The sequence below is a fragment of the Aedes aegypti genome, chromosome 3 (genome assembly GCF_002204515.2).
Source record: "Aedes aegypti strain LVP_AGWG chromosome 3, AaegL5.0 Primary Assembly, whole genome shotgun sequence".
NCBI classification, from domain to species: Eukaryota; Metazoa; Arthropoda; class Insecta; order Diptera; family Culicidae; genus Aedes; species Aedes aegypti.
The window spans coordinates 169,665,698-169,688,968 of record NC_035109.1 but is presented as its reverse complement, the minus strand read 5'-3'; the positions used below and the strand labels follow the sequence as shown (position 1 = coordinate 169,688,968).

The 23,271-nt window shown below is 35.6% G+C and overlaps 1 protein-coding gene across 11 annotated transcripts in view; it reads left to right on the top strand.

Annotated features, from left to right (window-relative positions):
• The window catches only part of LOC5579939 (atrial natriuretic peptide receptor 1), a 199,198-nt gene that overhangs the window by 85,371 nt on the left and 90,556 nt on the right, over positions 1 to 23,271 (top strand). For 6 of the 11 annotated variants that reach the window (XM_021850376.1, XM_021850373.1, XM_021850368.1 and 3 more), the window contains exons 4-5: positions 1,524 to 2,281; positions 15,268 to 15,666. In XM_021850376.1, the coding sequence (XP_021706068.1) occupies positions 1,594 to 2,281; positions 15,268 to 15,666 (1,087 nt within the window). In that variant the 5' untranslated portion in view covers positions 1,524 to 1,593. Of the gene's footprint in view, positions 1 to 1,518; positions 2,282 to 15,267; positions 15,667 to 23,271 lie in introns of all 11 variants that reach the window. The other 5 variants (XM_021850378.1, XM_001652178.2, XM_021850374.1 and 2 more) reach the window with 3 other exon arrangements.

The window sequence follows — 23,271 nt, the reverse complement described above, 5'->3', positions numbered from 1 at the left end:
CTAGGCCCCAGATAAAAGTACTGATACTTTTCCAATTATTCAAACACTCTTGCATTACCGACAAAATGCTACTCTCGACGGTAGTCGACTAAACGTAAAACTTTGTTTCCATACTATTTCGATTCGAGCACTACCCTTTCCACGAAATGTCGGTTCGACCATATGGGATGGTACACAAATTATGTCACGCTAAATTTCAACTTTTTCGACACCCCCCCCCCCTTTGTCACACTTTTTGTATGAGCCCCTTCGAATATTTTGTAAGGCTTGTCACGCTTGGCTCCCCCCCTTGAAGCGTGACATAATTTGTGCATGACCCCTATGTCATATGCTTTCTATTGCAATTAAACCTTTTCGACCAAATGTCCATTCGACGAAATGTCCGTTCGACCAAATGTACTTTCGACCAAACGTCATTCGACTAAATGTCATTCGACCAAATGTCTTTCGATCAAATGTCATAGTTTCATTTCTAAGGACGTGAAGCTAATTTTTGTGAGACTACTTTTAATCATATTTTAAAATAAACAAAATTCTAAATCTCCTTCCAGTGATAATGGACTTAATTGATTTGAAGTCTGATTATTACAATTACGCATTACTAAAATGATAACTGAAATCATTTTCTAATATGAGAAAATTCTTTTGAGAAGTAAGGTATTTTATTTATTCAAATTTCGATATTCATCACGGTTAAGTATCTATTTTGATGATTTTTTTTATGAAAACATGAAATATTCTATCATATAATATGTGTTCTGTACCTCCTTAACTCTATGATCGCTTCAATATTGAATAAAACAAGTTGAATTAGCATTTTTAAAACGATTACGAGAACCGTATTTTTAAAATCTTTTATTTTGTAGCCTGAAATGCATGTAGGGTTTGATTGCATTTGTTAATATCAGTAAACTTTGATGATTTGGTACAAACGATTTCAAAATTGAACGGTTAACCCCTTTTTAAAATTATGTCAAAAGTAGAAATTTTCAGAGTATTAGAAGTTTAGGTTAGAAAGTATTATGTTTTAAAAGATTTGATTAGAAAAGTTTATTTGAGCACTTCAATAATTCTTATTGAAACTACTCATTTGACTTACTTGTAGGCACAAGAGAAGGAACTGAATGTGATACATGACTCACTCACATTTTTGTTAACAATTATGTAACATTTCCCGATTACTATGCCATTTAACTGATTTGGTAAATTTCGTAACACTAATAATAAGATATTTGTTGTTGTTGAGTTTTGACAGCACAGTATTTCAGCTCATATAAATAATTGTTTCTCCAGGGGGGCGATTCCAAAAATTATTGCTCTCTAGAGGGCAAAAGGCTGAACAAGTTTGGGAAACACTGGGTTAGACTGTGCCTAATATAATAAGCGTATAATTATTCAAAAAAAAGTATATAAAAGCCTTCATTTCCTTTAGAACAAGCTTTGTGTCTATCTTTTCATTACAACTGTCAATCTACGAGAAATCAAATATCAATGAGTTGAGTGTTATTTTCCTGCCAGTACAGTAGCTATAATAAGTGTGAATCCATTTGTACGAAAAGTGTAGTGTGCTGAGTCTCAATTAAAAATCAAATCATGCTCAAGTCGAAACGTGCGTTGGTGCTATCAGTGATATCATTGCTCAGCTCGTGGATTTGTTCAGTTCAAAGCGAAAACCGTACCTCAAGAAGCTACAATAATGCGGACAGCAGTCATTACAAGTACAACCATTCTTCAATCTTCAATAACATCAGCAACAGCAGCAGTGGCAGCAATGTCATCGAGCATAATAATCCCATGGCGACAAACGACCTCCACAGAAATCCTCCACTTTGGGATTCATCGAACGAAAAGACTGCCTACCAGTACGCAATAAATGACAACGATTCCAACGATGCGCCCACTATTGCGTCCCATCTTCATTTTAGTTCCACATTGTCAGCCGAACATGGTTCCATCGTTGAGAAAACAGTCTTCAATGGAGGAACTTTCGAAGGTTCTCATACACCATATCATAAGAAGACTGTAGTGCGATCTGCATCCGAAGACAGCTATCATGAGCCACACATCAAATTCGCAATTCTTCTGCCGGAACATGGTCGAAGCAGAGACTCCAGGATTCTGTCCACGGTGCGACCTGTCATCGAAATGGCCACCAACTTGGTCACCGGTCCGAATGGTGTTCTGCACAACTTGAAAATCGAAATCGACTACCGTGACACGCAGTGCTCGTCGACATATGGAGCTCTTGGGGCGTTCGATATTCTACTAAAACGGAAACCAGGTACAAAGGGCAAATCTCAAACCAAAATGCGGCAGTCGTCGGGTTGTTGTTTCGGTTGGCACATAAATTGACGCCTTCATTGACTGGCGAAAGGAGCCAATGAATCATGCGTCACCCCCCGAAATCGAAATCGAATGAAATTTATTACCCACTCTCACATACATCTTCTATCGATATCATAAAACACGATTTAGTCATTGTACGGAAGGTGTGTGGCTACGCTGGTTAGCGACCCCAAAGGCAGGTCAACGGATTTTGTTAGATGTGTGATTGTTTTGGAAAATGTGTACGCAGTTGAATTCGTTTTAGTCTTTATTACTTTGGGAAACTTCATCTTCAGGTTTAGCGAAAACTTTCAACACAATTGATGCTGAATTTTGAATTTATTTTTTTTTTAATTTTCAATAACTTGTCTTGAAACTTAGCTTTTTAAATTTATGTTTTATTTGCTAATCAACAGTAAATGGATTGTTTGCCAATAATTTACTTATTGAGACTGTTGTGGACTTTCAAAAAAATATGATTTTCCCATTTCTTTAACTAGGCTTTCATTCCTGTTATAAAGCACCGAATTGCAAAATTTCAATAATCGCTGTTTGCTTCCAGTCAGCAGTTCAATCCAACTTAATATAAACAGCATCAGCACCGGATTAGCGGAAGTATGAGATCCATTATCCCCTCAGCCGCGAACAAACAATCAAGAAATGGCTCTTCGTCAACCCACAAGCATTGTAGTTGTTGTCAAGCTCCCATCCCATTTCGTCATAGTCACGGAGGATTTCATCTGCCCGAAGAGCCTGGCAAATTTATCCCCATCATATTCCATTTCGATAATATTTTCTGTTGATCTAGCGCTTCTAGTGCCTAGTGTCAAGTTCACTTCTATACCTATATCTTCGACAACCAATTCGAAACAGGGTGAAAATTTTGGAATGAAAACTCCCACGGGCATTTTGTGCCGGATGGATGAAAATTCTCCAATGTGATGAACCGGAATGGAAAGGGGCCTATAATAAAACAAAAAGCGTCTAGCTCAACACTCACTCTTCAGACGAAAATAGGGGGGGGGACTGATAAATTAAAGTGACCAGACGTCCCGGATTATCCGGGACAGAGCAATTTTTAACTTGACAGTACAGTGTCAAATCTTTTTAATTCAAAAAACTTTGTATTTAGTACATGTTTTAGATTGAATACGAATGTAAATTGCACATCAGATATAGGCTGCGCTTCATTGGGGATGAGATCTGACAAGCGTCCCGGATTTTTTCCGGGACACATCTGGTCACATTATGATAAATTCAAGATGACTGCCTCTTTGTGCTGGGTTTTCTTCCCTACACTCTGCTGACATGATTGATTTTTTGGTGATAATTGATCGGGAATTAATGAAAATAAAGTTTGAAATTTGTTATTGAGATTTGGGTTTCCCTCCGAACCGTTTACCTTTCGACCTTTTTACGACCTTAATACTGCCGTGAATCACAAGTCAGTCCCATGTGTAAAAAGTATATGTTGAGGAAACGGGCTGAAGTTTCAAAAATCATTTATTTATGCTTAGAAAACAGAAAAAAATGCAGATAAGATTGAAACACAATTCACGACCGTATAGAGGGTCGTATCAATAATCGGTTGTGAAAAACAGATGGCAACACTGCTCAATTGTTATCACAACAGTCAATTTAGATAATTAATTGTTCCAAAATGGCCGCCAAACCTTTTTTTAATTTCAAATGAAAGCTATATCCTTCCTCTATACTATACCACTAAGTTGGCTATATGAGACATATCAAGCAAAGAAATACCTATGAATTAGCAAAAAATGGGCTTTTCGCAAACTGTTTAGCTAGCTGGCGTACGAGGGGTCCACCAATTTGAGAACACCAGGACCACTCAAGGTATATTAAGGATACCTTGGGACCACCATTAGTTTTAGCTTATACTAGCGACCGTGGCATAAAGCTGAAATTCTAAAGCTGCGTGCCGATGGCGGCCTGGTTTCAGCGAGAATCGCTCATAGAACTATGTCCTAAATTAAGTAGGCTTATAAACTATTTCATGGATGCTGTTCAATATAACAGTCAAAATTTCACTTTAAATTTCCTTGGATGGACTTTTTATTATTTTATAATTTTTCTTGTTTGTAGAAACATAAATCAAGTCCTTAGAAAAAAGAGAAAAAATCATACAAATTTACGGCTAAAAATATAATATAAATGACGCACAGAGAATTTCTAAGAAATGCATCAGATTTGTTTTATTTTTAGGTTTATGGGAAATTACCGGGATCCCGAAGATTCCCGGGGAACAATAAATTTATTTCCCGTTTTCCTGAAACTCAAATTTCAGGAAAATTGGAAACTATACTATAAATAATGCCGAATTTCCCAAGAGGTATTTAGGCGAAATTTTGACACCGTGATACAAAATTATGAATATTCCACGAGTTTTCTCAAGATTATGAATATTTTAGTGAGTGTTGAACTTGAGGTTATTTCATTCAAACGCATTAAAACTAGGAGCCCCGCGTTGAAAAATGTAACGCGGAGCCCCGGGATCAAAAACATCTAGGTATATCACAGTGCTTCAGAAATAACTTGAATTTTAACATATATTTTTGAGTAATTTTTCCAATCACGAGTTTAAAAGCAATAACGATTTAACTAAAGTGAATTTTTTGACGATGTTTTATGATTGACATAGTTAAACAAATAAAAGGATAAGCTTTATGGTATATTAAGCAAATTTTTAGATTTTGACGAAATAAAAAAGTTTGCTGAAAACAGTTTTTGGGTAGGGCTTTTAGATTTTCAGATAAATAGTATTTGATTTTTTGTCAAAAATTACACTTTAGTAACATCGTTATAACTTTTAAATTCGTGATTGGAAAATCTTTTAAAAAATATATGTTAAAATTCAAGTCATGCCTGAAGTTCTGTAAAAATTTCATTCCAATCGCTCCATAAGTAACTGAGTTCTGGCTTAGCAAAATTGATATTTTTTTTATGGAAAATCGAAAAAGCTGCAAATGTTTTGTCCAATACCGTATATCTCAGTGACGGCTCAGCCGGTTTTCGAAATTCTTTCACGTACCTCATGTCAATATCCACAAGTTTGTCCAAATGCAAGAAACTATTCCGAGGGGTGTTCAAATTTCTCCTAGAGCAATTAAACCAATACAATTTGTTTTTCGTTGACTGAAAGAGCATGAAAATCGTGTCGAATCTTACCGGAAAAGTAACTACTTTAAGTTTATCAGATTCGAATAATCGTGAATAATAAGAAGAATAACACATATACGGGAACTGTGGGTAAAATAACCAAGGGGGGGGGGGTTGGTTAAAATTAACAGGTTTGTGTTTTACGGTAATTATGCTATAAATCTATGAAAAACGTATTACCATCCTTAATCCTCTCACAACGGAACTATTTCGACAACTCTAACGCGATCTAGAACTGTCAAAAGCTGGAAAAGTGAACATAAATAAAGTATGTCTCTCCGTTTTCTCAGATGATGTAATTTTTCACTTGTGGAATTTAAGGTTTTTATGACTGAAATCATCAAAAATGTACTGAACAGCGTAGCACGTCATATCTTTAAAGTATTTATGGTAAGTAGACGGAGATTGAAAATATTTTCATCTTCTAAATTCTTAAAACAAATGATTTGAAGATGTTGTTTCATTGGGGGTAAAATGAACTATTCGAGATGGGGGTAATATGAGCACCGAGACAGGGCTAATACTACCGTATTTTATTTCACAAACCGAGAGTTTTCCGGAGATTATACAAATGCAGACGTGGACAGCCATCAAATGGTCGCGGCTAAACGTTTCATCGATTCCGGAATGTCTGTGAGATATGCATTGCTCTTGTACCAGATGTCGAGAATCATACCGCATCCCGTTCAATTTCGAATGGTGTTCATTTTACCCCCACTACATGTTCATTTTACCCCCAGCATCTGTTCATTTTACGCCCAGTATATGTTCATTTTACTCACACATTGACTCTGTGGAAAAAAGTTTTCAAAATTATACTAATGTTGATAAAATTCTATTTCCATCAAAATATTTCAACTTGTTATATTGTATAGACATCCTTCTTCAGTCCTGAGCTATAAAACGAGAATCTGACAGACCATAAGCAAGAAAACATGAAATTTGCACAGGGTGTTCATTAGAGTGGTTCAAAAAATCGTTTTTGCTCCACAGCGCTCATCCGATTCTAGATCAAATTCGGAGTGTCCTCCCAAAATTTGAGCTCATTTGGATGAAAACTGAGACTGCACAAGCCCTTTAAAGTTAATATGGGAATTACTATGAGAAAAGCAACCAATTCATTCAATCGGTCATAGTGTTTGCCCATGTGCTCTTGGAGATTAGAACTACGTTGATACTGTGAGATACATTCATCAGGAACAACTTTGCTGAAGACCGTTTTCAAATCGGACGCCTCAGTAATTAGTTATTGATTTATATCCAGTCACAAATTCTTCAGTAGTGCTCATTTAACTTCTGAACAGGCAACATTGTTGCACCTGGCGCGAAAGATAGCACGCACAAATCATGGCTACTATGTTTTACTGCATATATCCAGTGATGCCTGCAGAGCAGCCCAATAATTATAACCAAAGTTTCACAACTTATTCAAAAATCAATAACTAATTACTGGGGCGTCCGATGTAAAAACGGTCTTCGGCAAAGTTGTAGCTGATTATTGTTTCTCACAGTATCAACGTAGTTCTTATCTCCAAGAGCACATGGGCAAACACTATGACCGATTGAATGAATTGGTTGCTTTTCCCATAGTAATTCCCATATTAACTTTAAAGGGCCTGTTGCAGTCTCAATTTTCATCCAAATGAGCTCAAATTTTGGGAGGACACTCAGAATTTGATCTAGAATCGAATGAGCGGTGTGGAGCAAAAACGATTTTTTGAACCACTCTAGTGTTCATACTACCCCCAGCTCCCCTATTAAGAAACAAATATTTCGAGCATCCCTAACGAGGCAAATTATAGTAGGTCGCTGATTTCGACAGCTAAATGTGTATGCTACAGACAAGGCCGAATTTACGGGGGGGTACGATTGGGCCATTTTTAGGGGCCCCACAAATCAAATCTTGACATACATATTTGTAGTTGTACTTTTACGAATGAATAGAATCAATGGAATAGTACATAGTTTTTTGAATCACATCATATGATGTGAAAGATTCAAATTTATTTTAAGTAATCCTGAATAATGGGCAAAAATTATGCAAAATTTATGAGTTTAAATGAAATTACTAAAACAAAATATCAGACCATACAGAATGGAATTTTGTTGACTTCAAATTAGTGGAGGTAATATCGTTGGAGTGCTCAAGGATTTCCTGGAGAAAATTCTAGAGGAAAAAATCTAAGCATCCTTTGAAAAATCACTGGAAGAATTCCTGGGAGAACTGGTAAAGGAATCTCTCAAAGCGTTTCTAGAGAGATCCCTGCAAAAGTCTCTGAATGTATTCCAGATGAAATCTGTGGACATATCACTAAAAGATTTCTTGAAGTTTTTCCTCGAGACATGTGAGATGAAATTCTTGAAGAACCTGCTGATTAGCCACGTTAAAGTCTTAAACCTGTAAAATTTTGCATTAAGATTTACTGTAACCAGAATAAGAAAAAAAGAGACTTCGGATACCATTTTGATTAAATAAGAGACCTTAGAGACCTTCCATTAGAAAATAAAGACTTTTTAGAGACCTGCATTTATAAAGATACCAAGTTTCTAAAAAACCTGCTACCAGCCTTAAATCAATTTCCTCAAATCAAAACTGTTAAATAAATTTATATGTCCAACACATTCAATATTCAAGATCATACTTGACAGGAATAGAATAAGCATAATTTTAACTAAGCTACCAATAAGAAAGGAATCAACAAATAAATTTTATTATTGACTAAGTCCCAAAACCATTGAGTTAAACCTGTAAACATATAAACATGACTTCTGATAAGGGGTTATCCATTTATTATGTAAGACAATTTCCGTAAGACGATTTTTCGACAACTCCACCCCCCTCCTCCCATGGTAAGATTTTTTGTATGAAATTTAAAAATAATTTGTATGGTACGTAAGAAATCTCAAACCTCCTCCCTCCCTAATCCTTACTTAATAAATGGACGACCCTTAATGAAAACATTACCAAAACATAAAATATAGCAAGACTTACAGCTTCGCCACCATTTGACTATTATCGGTAACCAAAAATTCAAATACACGGTATTTTTATATCACAACAAGTCAATGAAAACATTCAGATGATTCTTTGTTCTGCCCGCTTCCTACTATCAATTCAAATGAATACGCCCCAAAATGTGACTAATTTTGAGCTGCCGAAGAGATTCATCAGCAGTTCTTATGGGAAAGTTGCCGAAGAGAATGAGGCTGCCGACCATAGTCACACTGACAAGAGATGTTCGCAAACGTTGTTGTAAAAACGTTTCCAAAAGCATTTTGGCAAGTCTGTGGGTGTGAATCGATAGAGGATTGAGCAACGTATAAATGTAAACAGACAAACACGGAATTTGTCTGCTGATGTCCGAGAAAATTACAAAAGAAGTGCGGCATCGGCTTAGACTGCCGAGAATACGTACATAAGTTCCCCTATCTAATCTACTCTAATGTATCAACATGTTTTTGTGGGTAAAGGGTCCCTACAAGACAATGGTCCCAGGGCCCCCACATTTGTAAATCCGGCCATGGCTAGAGGTTTGGTATATTCAACAAAGTTTTTTGAAATAAGTTGCACTTTATTTTGATTCCTTTGGTTTTGATCTAGATTACTTGTAACTGATCTAGATAATTTTTTATCTTTTATTATGAACGTCCTAGTTCAAAACTTCCTTCTGCAATGTTGGTCAGTGATATATTTTTGACATTTTTTCGATATTAATTCTCTTGTATAAGTGCAGTGAACATGTTTGAGCAGGAATATAAATTTTTGATTACACTCAAAATTTATATTACTGAAAAGAACTAATAAATACTTTTTTTTTCTTAACTGTTTGCCTATGAACCGAAATATAAAGCAATAGCATGTTATTTTTTCGACATTGATTTGATTGGTGTCCGGCCATTTGACCGGATGCCGTTTGGTCGAATGCAGTTTGGCCGAATGCCGTTTGGACGAATGCCGATTGTACGAACGCCATTTGGCCGAATGCCATTTGGCCAAACGGGTCGTTTGAGCAGAAATATCAATTTTGAATAACCCCTAAATTCAAATCCAGTTTGCATGTAAAACCATGTTCAAAGCAATGACATGTAGTTTTTGCGGCATAAATCCATTTGTAAACATCAAGCGAATGTATTTGGGCAGAATTTTTGGATACACTCAAAATTTCTTTTACTAAGAAACTGCGACAAGCAGTTTTTCGACATTAATTTTTTGATACAAGAACAAAAATCACCAAAATTTCTAATTTTAAACCTATATGCCTGTAAATCACAATTTAAATCTGCGAAATATATTTATTTAGCATTGTTTTTTTTTAGTTTAAGTCCATTAATCATGTTTAACATAAAATAGACATTTTTATTGCACTCAAAATTTCAAAATAAAAATTTACTATGAAAACCCCATTTTTTATATGTTAATCTAAATTAGAAGCTTTCATTCGACAAAAAATCCGAGGAAATTCAAAAACTTTTAAAACTAACTTTTAAATACTATTGAAAATTAATGCACATTTAAAAGTTCTCGAAATAGGCAGTCTATCTTATGTTATGGACCTAAAGGCATTTCCTAATTTGGGGCCATGCACAAATTACGTCACGCTCCAAGGGGGGGGGGAAGTGGTCAAACCAAACGTGACAAGCCTTACAAAATGTTTGAAGGACTCATACAAAAAACGTGACATAATTTGTGTACCATCCCTTTTATCTTCTATGCTTTTTGGCACAAATTCAACAATGCAGCACCATTCATTTGTTGATAGTTTTAAAACTCTTATGAACATGTTTGGAAGAACAAACAAATTTTTAGATTAAAAGCAAAGCTGTCTTTACTTAATTCCAATTTTTCAAACCTGTATGCCTATGAAACAAACTTTAAACCAATAACATGGAGTTTTTACATGTTTTAAGTTGTGGAAGCCCAGTGAACATGTTTAGGAAGAAAAAAAAAATGTTTGATTACAATCTGATTTTCTTTTAATTAACATACTACGAAATCCGACAATTTTAAACCTGTTTTCCTTAAAAACTACGGAAACCCCTATTTTCAAAACCTCTTACTGGTAAATAAAAATTTATAGCGAAGACTTGTATTTTTTCTATATAATATGACTTCTTGAAATTCATTAAACATATTTGCGTAGAAACCAAACATTTTAATAACACTCAACTTTTTAACTACAAATTACGACAATCTGTAAATTTAACTGTCTGTAAATTTAACTTTAATTACATGTCATTGCTTTAAAAATTGATTTTGGGACATACGGGATGAAAATTTAGGGCTTTTCTTAGATTTTTAGTAAAATAAATTTAGAGTGTAATCCAATATTTATATTTATGCTCAAACATGTTAACTGGGCATGTACCATCTAGTTTATACCAAAAAAACTAGATGTCACCACTTAGAAATTTGGTTCATAAAAAAATGTTCAAAAACAAGTATTTCTTGAAGTTGTTCTATCAAAAAAAAAAAAATTTGAGAAATCTCAAATTGTATTTTCTCTTCAGAAATGTTTTGTAGACTACTGCAATCAAATTGATGTTGAAAAAACTACATTTCAGTGCATCGAATTTTGGTTCATAGACGAACAGTTAAGAAGAGAGATATTTCCTATGACTCTACAGTAATTTAAATTTTGACTGTATTGAAAAATATATGATTCAGTTCAAACACGGTCTCTGCCATTCTGCAAGCAAATTTGTGTCAAAAATAAAAAATAAATGTCTTATTGTACAACATTGCAGAAGGAAATTTGGACTAGAGCATTCCTTTCAGGGATAAAACTGATCTAGATGAGTTGTAAATTATTTGGACCAAATCCAAAAAGATCAACAAGCAGTGCAACTTATTCCAAAATACTTTGTTGAAGATTCCAAACCTCCAGCATGCACATCAAGAGCACTAAAGGTTTCGGCATGCGAAATCCGCGATCCAAAAAAATCTGCCTCGTTGGGGATGCCCAAAAGATTTTTTTGCTTCACATGCATGTCTAGTAATCCAGGGTCATCCTGGTTTAACACTCTTATAACATTGCGAATGTACGAAAAAAAATTGTATTGGTTTAATACGCCTCCAACCGCGAAACGCAACATACTGTTAGCCATCTATACTTTGGTACGCAACTAGTCAGCAGACATCATGTATACGCGCTTCACATCAAGAGATCTCTAGTCAGTGGGTGAGAGATTTGATTTTTCACGCATTCATCACATGCCGCTGTGGAGGAAAATGTTTTGTTTTCTTGATAAAAGACAGTCAACAGTGAAACGGTTAAGAGGAAAAGGTTTTTTTTTTTTTAATTTCTTTATTAGTATCATTCCAAACATTACATTCATTTCTTATATCTAGGTGTTCTGTGTTATTTGACAACACTATCATCCTAATTTGGTAAAACAAATTTAAGATTTAATTAACATTTTGTTAACAACATATTACATTTCATTTGCCGTAGCAGTTCAGTTTTTTTTTTACAGGTGAGTTGATTTCACCTGCTTATAAGAGAAAAAAAAATGTTTTTAATATACTTAACCTAACTTAACCTAAACATATAACGCATTAATCGTGGCAATAGAAGATTGTAACGATTTTTGCCTGAAATTATTAATGATCGTATTTGACATTTGTTCCAATGTTTCAACATTGGATATTCTATGTAACTCATTGGTACTATACCAGGGATGAAGCCTCAGAATCATTTTCAAAATTTTATTTTGAATTCTCTGCAGAGCTTTCTTCCTGGTATTACAACAGCTAGTCCATATTGGTACAGCATACAACATGGCTGGCCTGAAAATTTGTTTGAATATCAACAGCTTGTTCTTAAGACAAAATTTCGATTTTCTATTAATAAGGGGATAGAGACATTTTACATATTTATTACATTTGGCTTGAATGCCCTCAATGTGATTTTTGAAAGTTAAATTCTTATCTAGCATGAGCCCTAGATACTTAACTTCATCTGACCAATTCATTGGAACCCCTCTCATCGTGACAACATGTCTACTTGAAGGTTTCAAATAAAGAGAGAGGAAAAGGTAGAAATGTCCATGCTCTATGTTCTACATTCGTTTGTTTCTTTGTATAATTTCACCACTTTCATAAAAATTGAGATCCGGCTAGAAGGAGCACAAGTTTGAGGTTGGAAAACCAGCATATGTGAGGTTAGTTTCATTGTAACTTTCGCCTGAGCGATTTTTGCCCATGAATAAAACACGTTTTGGAACATTCTCCGCTGCCTCTAAAAATACCATTGGGTAGAGAAATGCATTCTCTACCACTGCGTCTCATTCAATTTCATAAATTACTTCACTTAAGCGGTGAAAATAAATATTTTGTCAACTACCGAAAAGCTAAACATTACTATAATTTGCAATTGGATTAGATGGACAAATTAATGTGAAGATTTGCGAAAAAGTTACACGTCTTCTCAGTGAGAATCGAACTCACGACTCCCCGATCTCTAGTTAGGGCGCGTTGCCACTACGCCATGAGAGGACTCATGAACGCAGAAGTTAACCTGAATTCGATTTCAGCTCAATAATCACGTGGTCCTTTTTCGCAAAGTGCACCTCTTTCGGAAGAATTAGATGCCCATCCAAACACAACGCTTTCTATATATATATATATATATATATATATATATATATATATATATATATATATATATATATATATATATATATATATATATATATATATATATATATATCCAATGCCTAGCCCGAGAGTGCATTGTTTTTTAGGTATAGGAATTTTTTGACGAAAACTCTAATATAGTTTCATACAGTTGCCTAATTACCACAGTTTAAGTCTGTAATAAAATAGCATGCTCAGTCAAATGAAACAAACATTTTTAGAGTAGAGTTAAAAGTATACAAAAAATTTAAGTTATTAAAAGATTTACCAACATAGATCTTAACAATATATTTTCATAGTAATTAAAGGGTCAGTTTATGTTTGTAAAAAATATCAGGATTTCACCCTACCCTGCATCTTTGAAAGCGCCATAGTAAGTGCTACAGTTGATGAATAGGATTGACGTCTTCGGCAAAATTGTTCATAATGAAATAAAGAACAACTTCCTAGAACACTTCAAATCGCTAACTTGAAATGCATAAAAGTTGGCAAAAATATTTCCGTATTTTGTTGGACCACCCTAATCCACATTATATGTAACATTTTTGCCGAAGACACTTTTGTTCTAAAAAATCATCTTCATACCGTTTTGTCTCAAATTCCGAACATACTCATATTCCGATCACTCGGTTTTTGTATGGCGATTTGGTTGAAATATTTCGCTGAAATATGTCACCAATTTATCAGAAAACGGCAGTCATTTGCAACTCAATTTTAAGGTGAAGATGAATGGAAGCCAAATTTAAAATTTCCAAGAACACAAATCTAAAGAACCGAACACCCGTTTGAGCTGAAAACTTAATCGGTTGGTCACCAGCTAGCGACTAATCGATTAAATTCTCAGCTTAAACGGATGTTTGGTTCTCTAGATTTGTGCTCTTGAAAATTTTAGGTTTGGCTTCGATTCATATTCACCTTAACGCCTTCAAATCTTTTTTATACCTCGGGAGTAGTGATGATTCTCTAGTTCGAGGTAAGAAAAACTAGCTCAAATAAATTTATTTGTGAAATTATTTATTTCAATACGTTTCATTCATGCTGTTCGGAATTTGAAACAAGGTGTTCGGAATATGAAACAGAATCAACACAGTGTTCGGAATTTGAACCGAAATGTTGTTCCAAACTTTTACGTAAAACAATACTAAACAAGTTCAAATAAAAAATTTATACGACACACCCAACAGCTAACAGTTAGCCTTTGCGAAGAAATTAAAATTTACACGAATATCAGCTAATTTATGCCTATCAGATGCATTTGAAGTCACTGTTGGCTCAAGTGTTCGGAATATTAATCAAAACAGTAGTCAAAATAACAATTTGCGGGCTGGCCCAATGGCTTCGCAGACCCCCTGATAAGTCGTCACGGCCCCTAGGGGTCCGCGGACCACCGGATGAGAATCCTTGGTCTAATGGTCCTTGGTCAAATATGTTGCTGAAATGTAACCGTGTTGTTGGATTTGAAAAATATTGACATTTGAAATATATAGAGCAGTTTGTTTGAACTATCGTTTTGTAATAGGTCCCACTTGCCCCGGGGTACCTTAATTTCACCGAGAGGAAGCATATCTGATAATATTTACTTTCACAAGCTATGCTAATTAAAATTGAAATGTGTTTAAACATCCTCGTGCTACTTACCGAGCACTCAACGTCAGCTCATATTCAAACACTCTTCTGTTACCAATCACACATCTTAAGGGGACACGGGAGACCGTGTTATTTTCCCAATCTTTTGTCTCACTCTAACAATTATCATCAAAACTTTGCCGAAGCAAATCTCGAGTTTTAGTGAACCGATGAAGCTGAAAATTTAATCGATTGTGCACCACATATATAGAATATAGTGATAAATTTTTCACATCCATATATGGAGTGGTACTTGAGATCTGCTTCTTCAAATGGATAGGATGATTATAATGACGTCCCGTGCGGCCTTAATCCGATCCGGCTATTAACCATCAATAATTTCATTTGATTTCGATTCGATTGGATACGCTCCAAAGGCAAACTGTAAACAACAGCCCCGGCAAGAAACTTGATCCGACGAGTGCCAGAACTGTATTTTGGCCTCTTTCCGGCGTTGCTCTCCCAAGTCATCTCCACCAAAAAATGTCCACTTCTATTATTAGACGTTTTCTTCGGTCCAATCTGCGATTACGTGATTGCCCCAATCGCGCGGTACAACGCAGTCTGGGGCATTCCGATACTGACCACCGGAGGCCTGGCGGATGCTTTCACCATCAAGTCCCCGAACTACCCAACGTTAACTCGGATGATGGGTAGCTACAGTGACCCGGGCTTAGCTCTGCGGGAAATGTATCGACACTTCAACTGGACCATCCAGGCGTTCATCTACCATGACAACGACGAAAAGCGCGGAATGGGCCATTCGGACTGCTCGATGGCCATACTGTCCATCTTTCGAGTTCTCAACACGACCGAGTACTTTTCGCACAGTTTCGACGAAACCGAAACGGATTACAAGGGATATCTGCGGATACTGGAGGAAACGAAGCGAAAGGCCAGAAGTAAGTGCTTTCTCAAGTTTATATTTAAGTTTTCAGCAGTTGAACGATAGCTCACCGAAATGATTAATTGCTAATTAAACGGCATCGAGACCGTTTAATCCGGGGACGGGGACAACGAGGGATAATTGTTTCCGTTAAACAAAATCAACAGAACGCAATTCATCGTTTCCCAATAAGCCGATTAACGAGTACCGTCTGATGTTGAATAGATATCACCATTGTATCAAAGCGTAGAATGGATTACTTCAGATAATCCGCTGTGGAAAATATAGCCGATATTCAAAAGGATCACTTTTTATGTTATTCCTTGAATTGGATAACTAGCCTATTTTCACCGAAATCGGAAAAAAATCATGGCAATCGTCAATCATTCAATCAATGCATCAGTATTTTATTTAGTAGTGGGTGCAGAGTAGGCCGTCCCTTATTTTTCGAAAATGCGAAATGTTTTAAGTTCGTCATTGTAAAGTGCTCGTTTTGGTAAGAAAAAAATCAGGTAAAAATTTGAAGTCCGTACGTGGACGCTAAGTGGTCCCCCAACGGCCCTGAAGGTATTAGGAGTAGATGACCCCGTGCGCAAAATAGAGCTCGCTGCTCTAGTGCACACAGCATGTGTACGAAAAGCCATTAGTTACAAATTGTCTTGCGCGCGTTGATAATCAGCATAGAAGTTTGTTTTCTTTGGGATGAGTCAAATATTACGTAACGCAAAATTTTTCAATTTCAGACCCCACCATCCCCCACATAACAGCTTTTGTATGAAAAATTTGAAATTTCTGTATGGATCGTAACACTACTAGTGGCTTTTCGTACTCATGTTGCATACACTAGAGCAGCGAGCACGATTTGGCGCACGGGGGTCATCTACACCAAATACCTTTAGGGTCGTTGGGAGACCACTTAGCGTCCACGTACGGATTTCAAATTTTTACCAGATTTTTTCTTACCAAAACGAGCACTTTACAATGACAAACTTACAACATTTCGCATTTTTGAAAAATAAGGGATGGCCTAGTGCATAGCTTAATGATATTCGCATATTCATTGGACTGAAATAGTCCTTTTCCAATTAAATAATAATCTATCTATGAATAAAATGTAAAATTTGAAAATTTCAAAGCATTAGTGGCGAAGGAGGTCGAAAATAATCACACCCCCTCACCTCCCCCGGCAGAAAAAAATATTAAATAAAATCCACAAACATTGGAGCAATGAGTTGAATTAACAGTTATGTTCTTCTAAGTTGTGGCTTTCTAATTTTCAGACCCTCGAAACATTTTACATAAAGATGTTTTCTCGCTTTTTCTAATAAATATACTGCAAATTTTGGATGAAAAATTTGTCAAACAAACATGCAGATATGCCTTTTAAACAGTTGATTGATGCTTCAAACATCTTTTAGTTGGCTCAGCTTTAACCCGGGTTTTATGACCTTCAGAGAGTACGTGAATTCCCGAAGATGCAATTTTTTAGTTTTTAATTATTATAAATAAGAATCCTGGAAAAATTAAGGGAGATGGTAGAGCCGTTTCTAAGCTGAAAAAGCGCAAATATTCGTCTACAAGCCGGAAATGCTTTAATATTTGCAATGCAATACATACAAAGACTGATTCAACACTTTCAAACTAATGTAGGTAAAAACCAAATATAACTTGGATAAACTTTCGAACAAACCACAAATTGCCCCTCATATTTTCTTGACAAAAAAAAAACAAATTGTTAAAATCACGATAACTCTTTTGTTTTTCGAAATGTTTGCACAATTTTTTCACAAGGTCTCCACAAAAACTCTTGTAGTTTTAGAATCTGTGTCGATTAGTCATCTGGATTCGGGATAACCCGCAATTTCTTGGGAATCTGACGCGTGGGCATAACCCACACAAATATCTGAAGATACAGATTTTGTTTTTCATGCTCAGTTATTCATTTTTCTACAGAATACTTTGATGAGAGTGCGATACTTTGATGAGACGGGCATTTGTGTTTCTGGTACCACTCTGGCCCTATTAGGATCATGAAAACTTCTTCCCCAAGCTCGCCAAATCGCTGTACACTTCATCCGTCTACCTAGCTCGCTGCACTCCACAACTTCTTGTACCGCCCGAATGCGAAGTGAACACCATCTTTGCAGAGTTGCTGTCCGGCATTTTTGCAATATGCCCTGCCCATCGTATCCTTCCAGCTTTGGCCGCTTTCTGGATATTTGATTCGACGTAGAGTGGAGCGAGCTCACCGGTATCTTCAGAAATTCATCTAATAATTCATTCTAAACTTTCTTCAGGAATACGTACAAAGATGTCAACCAGCGACCCATCCAAAAATTTTCATAAAGGTTTTTCAAACAATTATCCCAATCTTGAAATTCTTTAAGAGAGTTCACAAGCTATGCTGAGAGGAATTCCTTCAAGATTTGCTTGAAATAATTCTTCGGCAGTCAAATAATGGAACTTACAATGAAAATTCTTACTTAATTTCCAAGATTTTTTTTTTTTTCGAAAATATTTGTTTTGATTCCTTTAGTTATTGCTCTGAGATACATTGAAAACAAAAATTCAAAATAAAAATATCCCATTGATTTTTTTTTCCAAGAAACAGAAGTTTATTCACGGATAGAAACTCACAAGCAGGGATTGAATCCTGTAAAAATTGAGAAATCTCTCACGTATCGCTCTCTGTAACTATCATAATATGCAGCATATTTATGAGAGACTGTTTATCGTATACTGTTACAACTTTGATCAGATCGAAGGGACCGCAGTGCATGATAAAAACCCCTCTAAACAAGCTCCAAATCTGGGGGACACTATTGCTGTCGGAAGTTCGAGAATTGTTTAGTAAAAGAAAACACCTCCCCCAACGGTAAACAAGCGAAAGAAATGAATTTTATCATGGCTCTCTCTTTGGGGCTCTCGTTCGCTGTTCCTATTTATCAGACTTGTTACAACTTGCTATACATTGCCGATCAAAGACCTCAACAGATAGGATGTTTTTCTTCGCTTGCTTTGATCATGCTTAAAAATCAAATGAGAAAAAATCTGCAATGCCTGCTCACAAGACACTTTTTCAGTTACACTTCCAGTCGTTTTCAGAACCAATCTCTAAACAATTATCACATAGATTATTCCAGGAATCGCCTTATAAATTCTTCCAAGAAATATTCCGCAAAATCTATAAGGAATTCTTCCACGATTTTCACAACAAATAGAACCGGGCTTTTTTCAAAAATTCCTCCCACAATTTCGAGTTCCAAAACCACAAAATGCTATAGACATTATTTCTGTAGTTCATCTAAGCGTTCTACAGAAGATTTTCAAGGGATTTTCTCTAGAAAAAACTGCGGAAAATCATGCAAGATTTCGTTTGATAAGTTTTCCAATAATTATTTGAAGAAATCTAGAGATTTTTTAGTAAGAGATCTTTTTTGTAAGAATTTATCATGATTTTTTAAAGTTATGTCTTTAGGATTTCGGAATATGTATTGCTTTTTATCCAGGAACTCCCATCAATTATTTCTAAAAAATGTCCTTGCAAAATTTCTTAGAGAAATCGTGTAAGAATTCTTTGAAGACTTCATTGTGAAATTTAGGGGGAGGGTATCATTGGAAATATATTCTAAGTCACTGTTTCTAAACATAAGTCACCACGAAACAACGGCTCGCTGTGAGATGTTCGTTCCAGCGAGCTTTTCACATGGTCGGGGATCTGCGGACAGGAAAAAAACATGGTTCTAAGTGTTTCATAAGAAAAAAAAATAAAGGCCGCTAGAAAAATTCGTGAAAAATTGCTGAAATAATTTATGAATCTCTAGATTCCGAAAAAAATATAAGGTATCATATGCGGAATGGTTTGAAGAATTCATAGATGAATCCACTTAATATCCTGGAGAAATTACTTGGTGAAATTTTTGTACCAAGCCACAATACAATTCATAGATTTATTTAAAAAAAATTGGAGAAATTCAAAATAATTGAATTTAAGAATCTGGAATTCCTTGGAATCAGTTCTTGGAGATATTCTGGAGAAAAATATTTGAATCATTTCTTGGTGGAATTGAATGCGAACATTCTGATGAAATTCCTCAAGGATATCTTAAGACGGGAATCCGTTAAGTCAATATTGATGAAATGGTCTTAGAAAAATCTTTATCCTGAGAGAAATCTCTAAAATTGCTTTAAAAAACTCTTGTGTATCGAAATGCTGATAACTTGATTATAGGTATTTTCAACAAAAATGTTCGTTGCGTCTGAGACTTCTCGGACTAAACCAATTGGAACCAACTAAAGAATCAATTTGTAGCCTTTGAACAAATAAACAACTTTGTCAAGGATACTACTCTTCTAATATAACTAAAACTTGAGCTATATAAGTTGGAAAAATTTGATGCTGACCTTTTAGTGGCAGTTTGTTGAATTAAACAGACATGCAGCTAATAGCCTTTGATTCAATAAGCAACTTTGCTGAAGTTATCATTCTTCCAAATCCTCATTATCTTGAAATAAAGATCGTCATAACTAATATATGGGCTTCATATAGTAACATTTTCTGAGCTAGCACCATCATACGATGAAATTCCAAACTAACCAATGTATACTATAATAACCCTGTTAACATAACATCTGTTGCAAATAGTCAGTTTAGAAAATATTATTTTATATATAACAGTTTCAAAGTTTCAAAAATTCGCTCTTTTTGGAACTTTTTTCACAGTCACCCTTCCCCGCAATGAATCATCTTATGTTCTTAGTGCTGTCCCTGGCCAAATTTTCGATGTATTACATCGAGAATCCTGTTGTTTTATTACATCCACACTTCCACAGAGATTTAACGGAAGCTTTCTTTCGGGTGACAAGCGAGAAGATACTATTTGCATAAGGAAATTCATAAAATTTTCAACCCGAGGAGATACTCGACCGACAGGATTCGAACCAATGGAAATGGTTTGGTTATGCTGAATACCTGTATGTTTACCTCTTGCCACCGGCCCACCGTGTTAGAATCAAATTGCCTGAATCCCATACGCTATGGGTATACTACGCGATGCCGTTTTACACATAACATTACAGTGGCTGAAGTAGGTGCCTGCTTTCACACACATTACTGCTGGAAATTGATGATTACACAAGCTATCAGCTTATTTACAAACAACAATTAATAAAACATATTCCTAAATAGAAAACAAAATTGCATTTATTCTGGTTACAAGGTTTTATTGGCAACAATTTAATCTTGCTTTCTTTGCTGGTGAGACTAGCCTTGCTAGCGTTCGCTATTCTTAATCTATACTGTAATCTCTTAATCTATGCTTAATCTTGAAAATATCAACTAACGATCAGTTTTTCACTAATCAGCGTTCGAAGAATCTAGTCAAAATAAACGACAAAATTTTCCATTGAAAACGTCTTCCAACAATCATTCAAAACAATACTCCAAATTAATTTATCCTCCTTTAGCAACAGACCAACAGAATCGAAAAACGCGCAAGTCAATGAACGACGACGTTGTCTAACAAGCGTCTCGTTAAAATTATAGCCCTTCTTCCGATAAAGCTCTAACTTAATGTAATAACACCAAAAAATCATCTCGCTCGTTACCGCTGGCTGGTCGTGTTTGGTATTCTAGTCGAAGATAGCCTTCTTCCCACCCAAGTGCGTCTTTACCCGAGGAGGAACAAATAACTAACCAATAACTTATGCATACCATATTTTGGTATCATACCAAAATTAGGTATTGTTCAGTTGTCAATATCTCACTTTGGTATTATAATGGTATTGAAAAAAATCTTTGCAACAATTAAAAATACCTCAATTAGACAGCTATTGAGGTCTGCTGGAGGTATTGAACTACTATTGGAAAATTTCACTTTTATATGAAAATCCATCAAGTATTATTGAGGTATTACAATACCTGATCTAATTATCAGTTTGGTGTTCGTAGAATATGCTTGAGATATTATTTGAGATATTGTACCTCTTCTACAGGGCTTATTCATACCTCATTCAGGTTGTAAGTATTGGAAATAATCTGGTATGGAATACCTTAGTTTGGTATTCAGAAGTTATTTTCTTCTGCTCGGGTATGGTCGCTCACACTTACACTGGCAGCGGTGAAATGTTGATATTTGAACATTTGTTTCCATTCTCCGTTGGAATGGCTGCCGAAAACAAAAATATGATGACTAATTCGCAAGCTTCCGCTTTACTTTTTCCGTTCATGATTGTTGGGTCAGCCGGAAGGAATAGCATTTCTCAACCAATTTTTGGTGCAGAAAAATATATTTTGCTTGACAAACTAATTTAGATGTCATTAATGCCTCTACCAGCAGCATAATTTGTTTACCACGACCAACATTTTTTTATTATTTTGGTTTTTGCACTTTTTTCATAAGTTCTCAAGAAAATATACTTCTTTATCAAATGTTTGTCGATTTTGATTATTAGGTGATCGAAGATATTCTGAAATTTTTTGGAGACAACATTATATTTTTCAACTTGGAAATTTTTCATATCAATTGAAAATATTTTATTTATAAGCATGTTTATATCTCACAAATAATTGTTTATCATTGTGTAATTGCTTATCAAAGTGAAACCTGTGACCCAAAGATCCTCCCCATTAACTATCATACCCCCCATCAACCTTTGTGAAGATGCAGAGGTAAACACGGTCTCCGGTTACACACTAACATTCCTTCCCCAATCCCACCTGACTGCAAGGACGTGGCCAGCGCCGATATTGACCCTGTTTAAATAGAGGCACTGAATTATGCACACTAGAGAAGATTATGGCCAATCCTAGCCGAACTTCTATTCACTGACTTCAGTCAATCACAGAATAGCAACCGTTGATATTTGTAGTCAGTCTAAGCTGAGCTGAGTTGAGCTACTCTAGATACGATTAGATCTACATAGATTAGATAGCCTAATTTTCAAATTTGCGAACCTCTGTGACAAAGCCTTCATTGCTTTCGCTTCAACGCTTTTAGGTTTCCGACAGATGAATCTTTGTCATAAACCATTAAATGTAGCTCCGCCTTGTCGTCGTCGTTGGTTCCTTACATGAAACAAACATCCTATCCAGCAAACATAGAAAAAAAGCGGTAACCAAGCAATATTGGAGATCCGCTTATAGTGTGTAGGTTATCAGAGAGCAGCTTTCTCAAACGTGGAATCAAAATATACGATGTGTACTTTTCAGGATGCTCCTCCTGATAGATCGACACTAATATAAACATTTGCTTGTCTGTTTGCCTATAGTGACAAACATTATATGTTGACTTTGACGTTGGAATTCAATATGGAACGCTTCTTATGCGTGTTTCATAAAATTCTATAAAACGTTTAAGGTGAAGTTAAACCGAAGCCAAAAGCTCAAATTTTCGAGAGCACATTTTTTATTTTTTGAGTAAATCTCAACTCTGTCTGTCATTATCAATAATCCCTATTACCATTTTCCATCAAACTAACCCGAGAAAGTTTTCCAATTTATCGACACAAAGTTCTACGAGCATCCAAAGCAACCACCCTTTTCAGCTCAAACAACCGAGATTTCAAAAATCAGTGCGAAAGATTTGAATTTCAAATAACTGCTCACACCTCTCGACCAGCT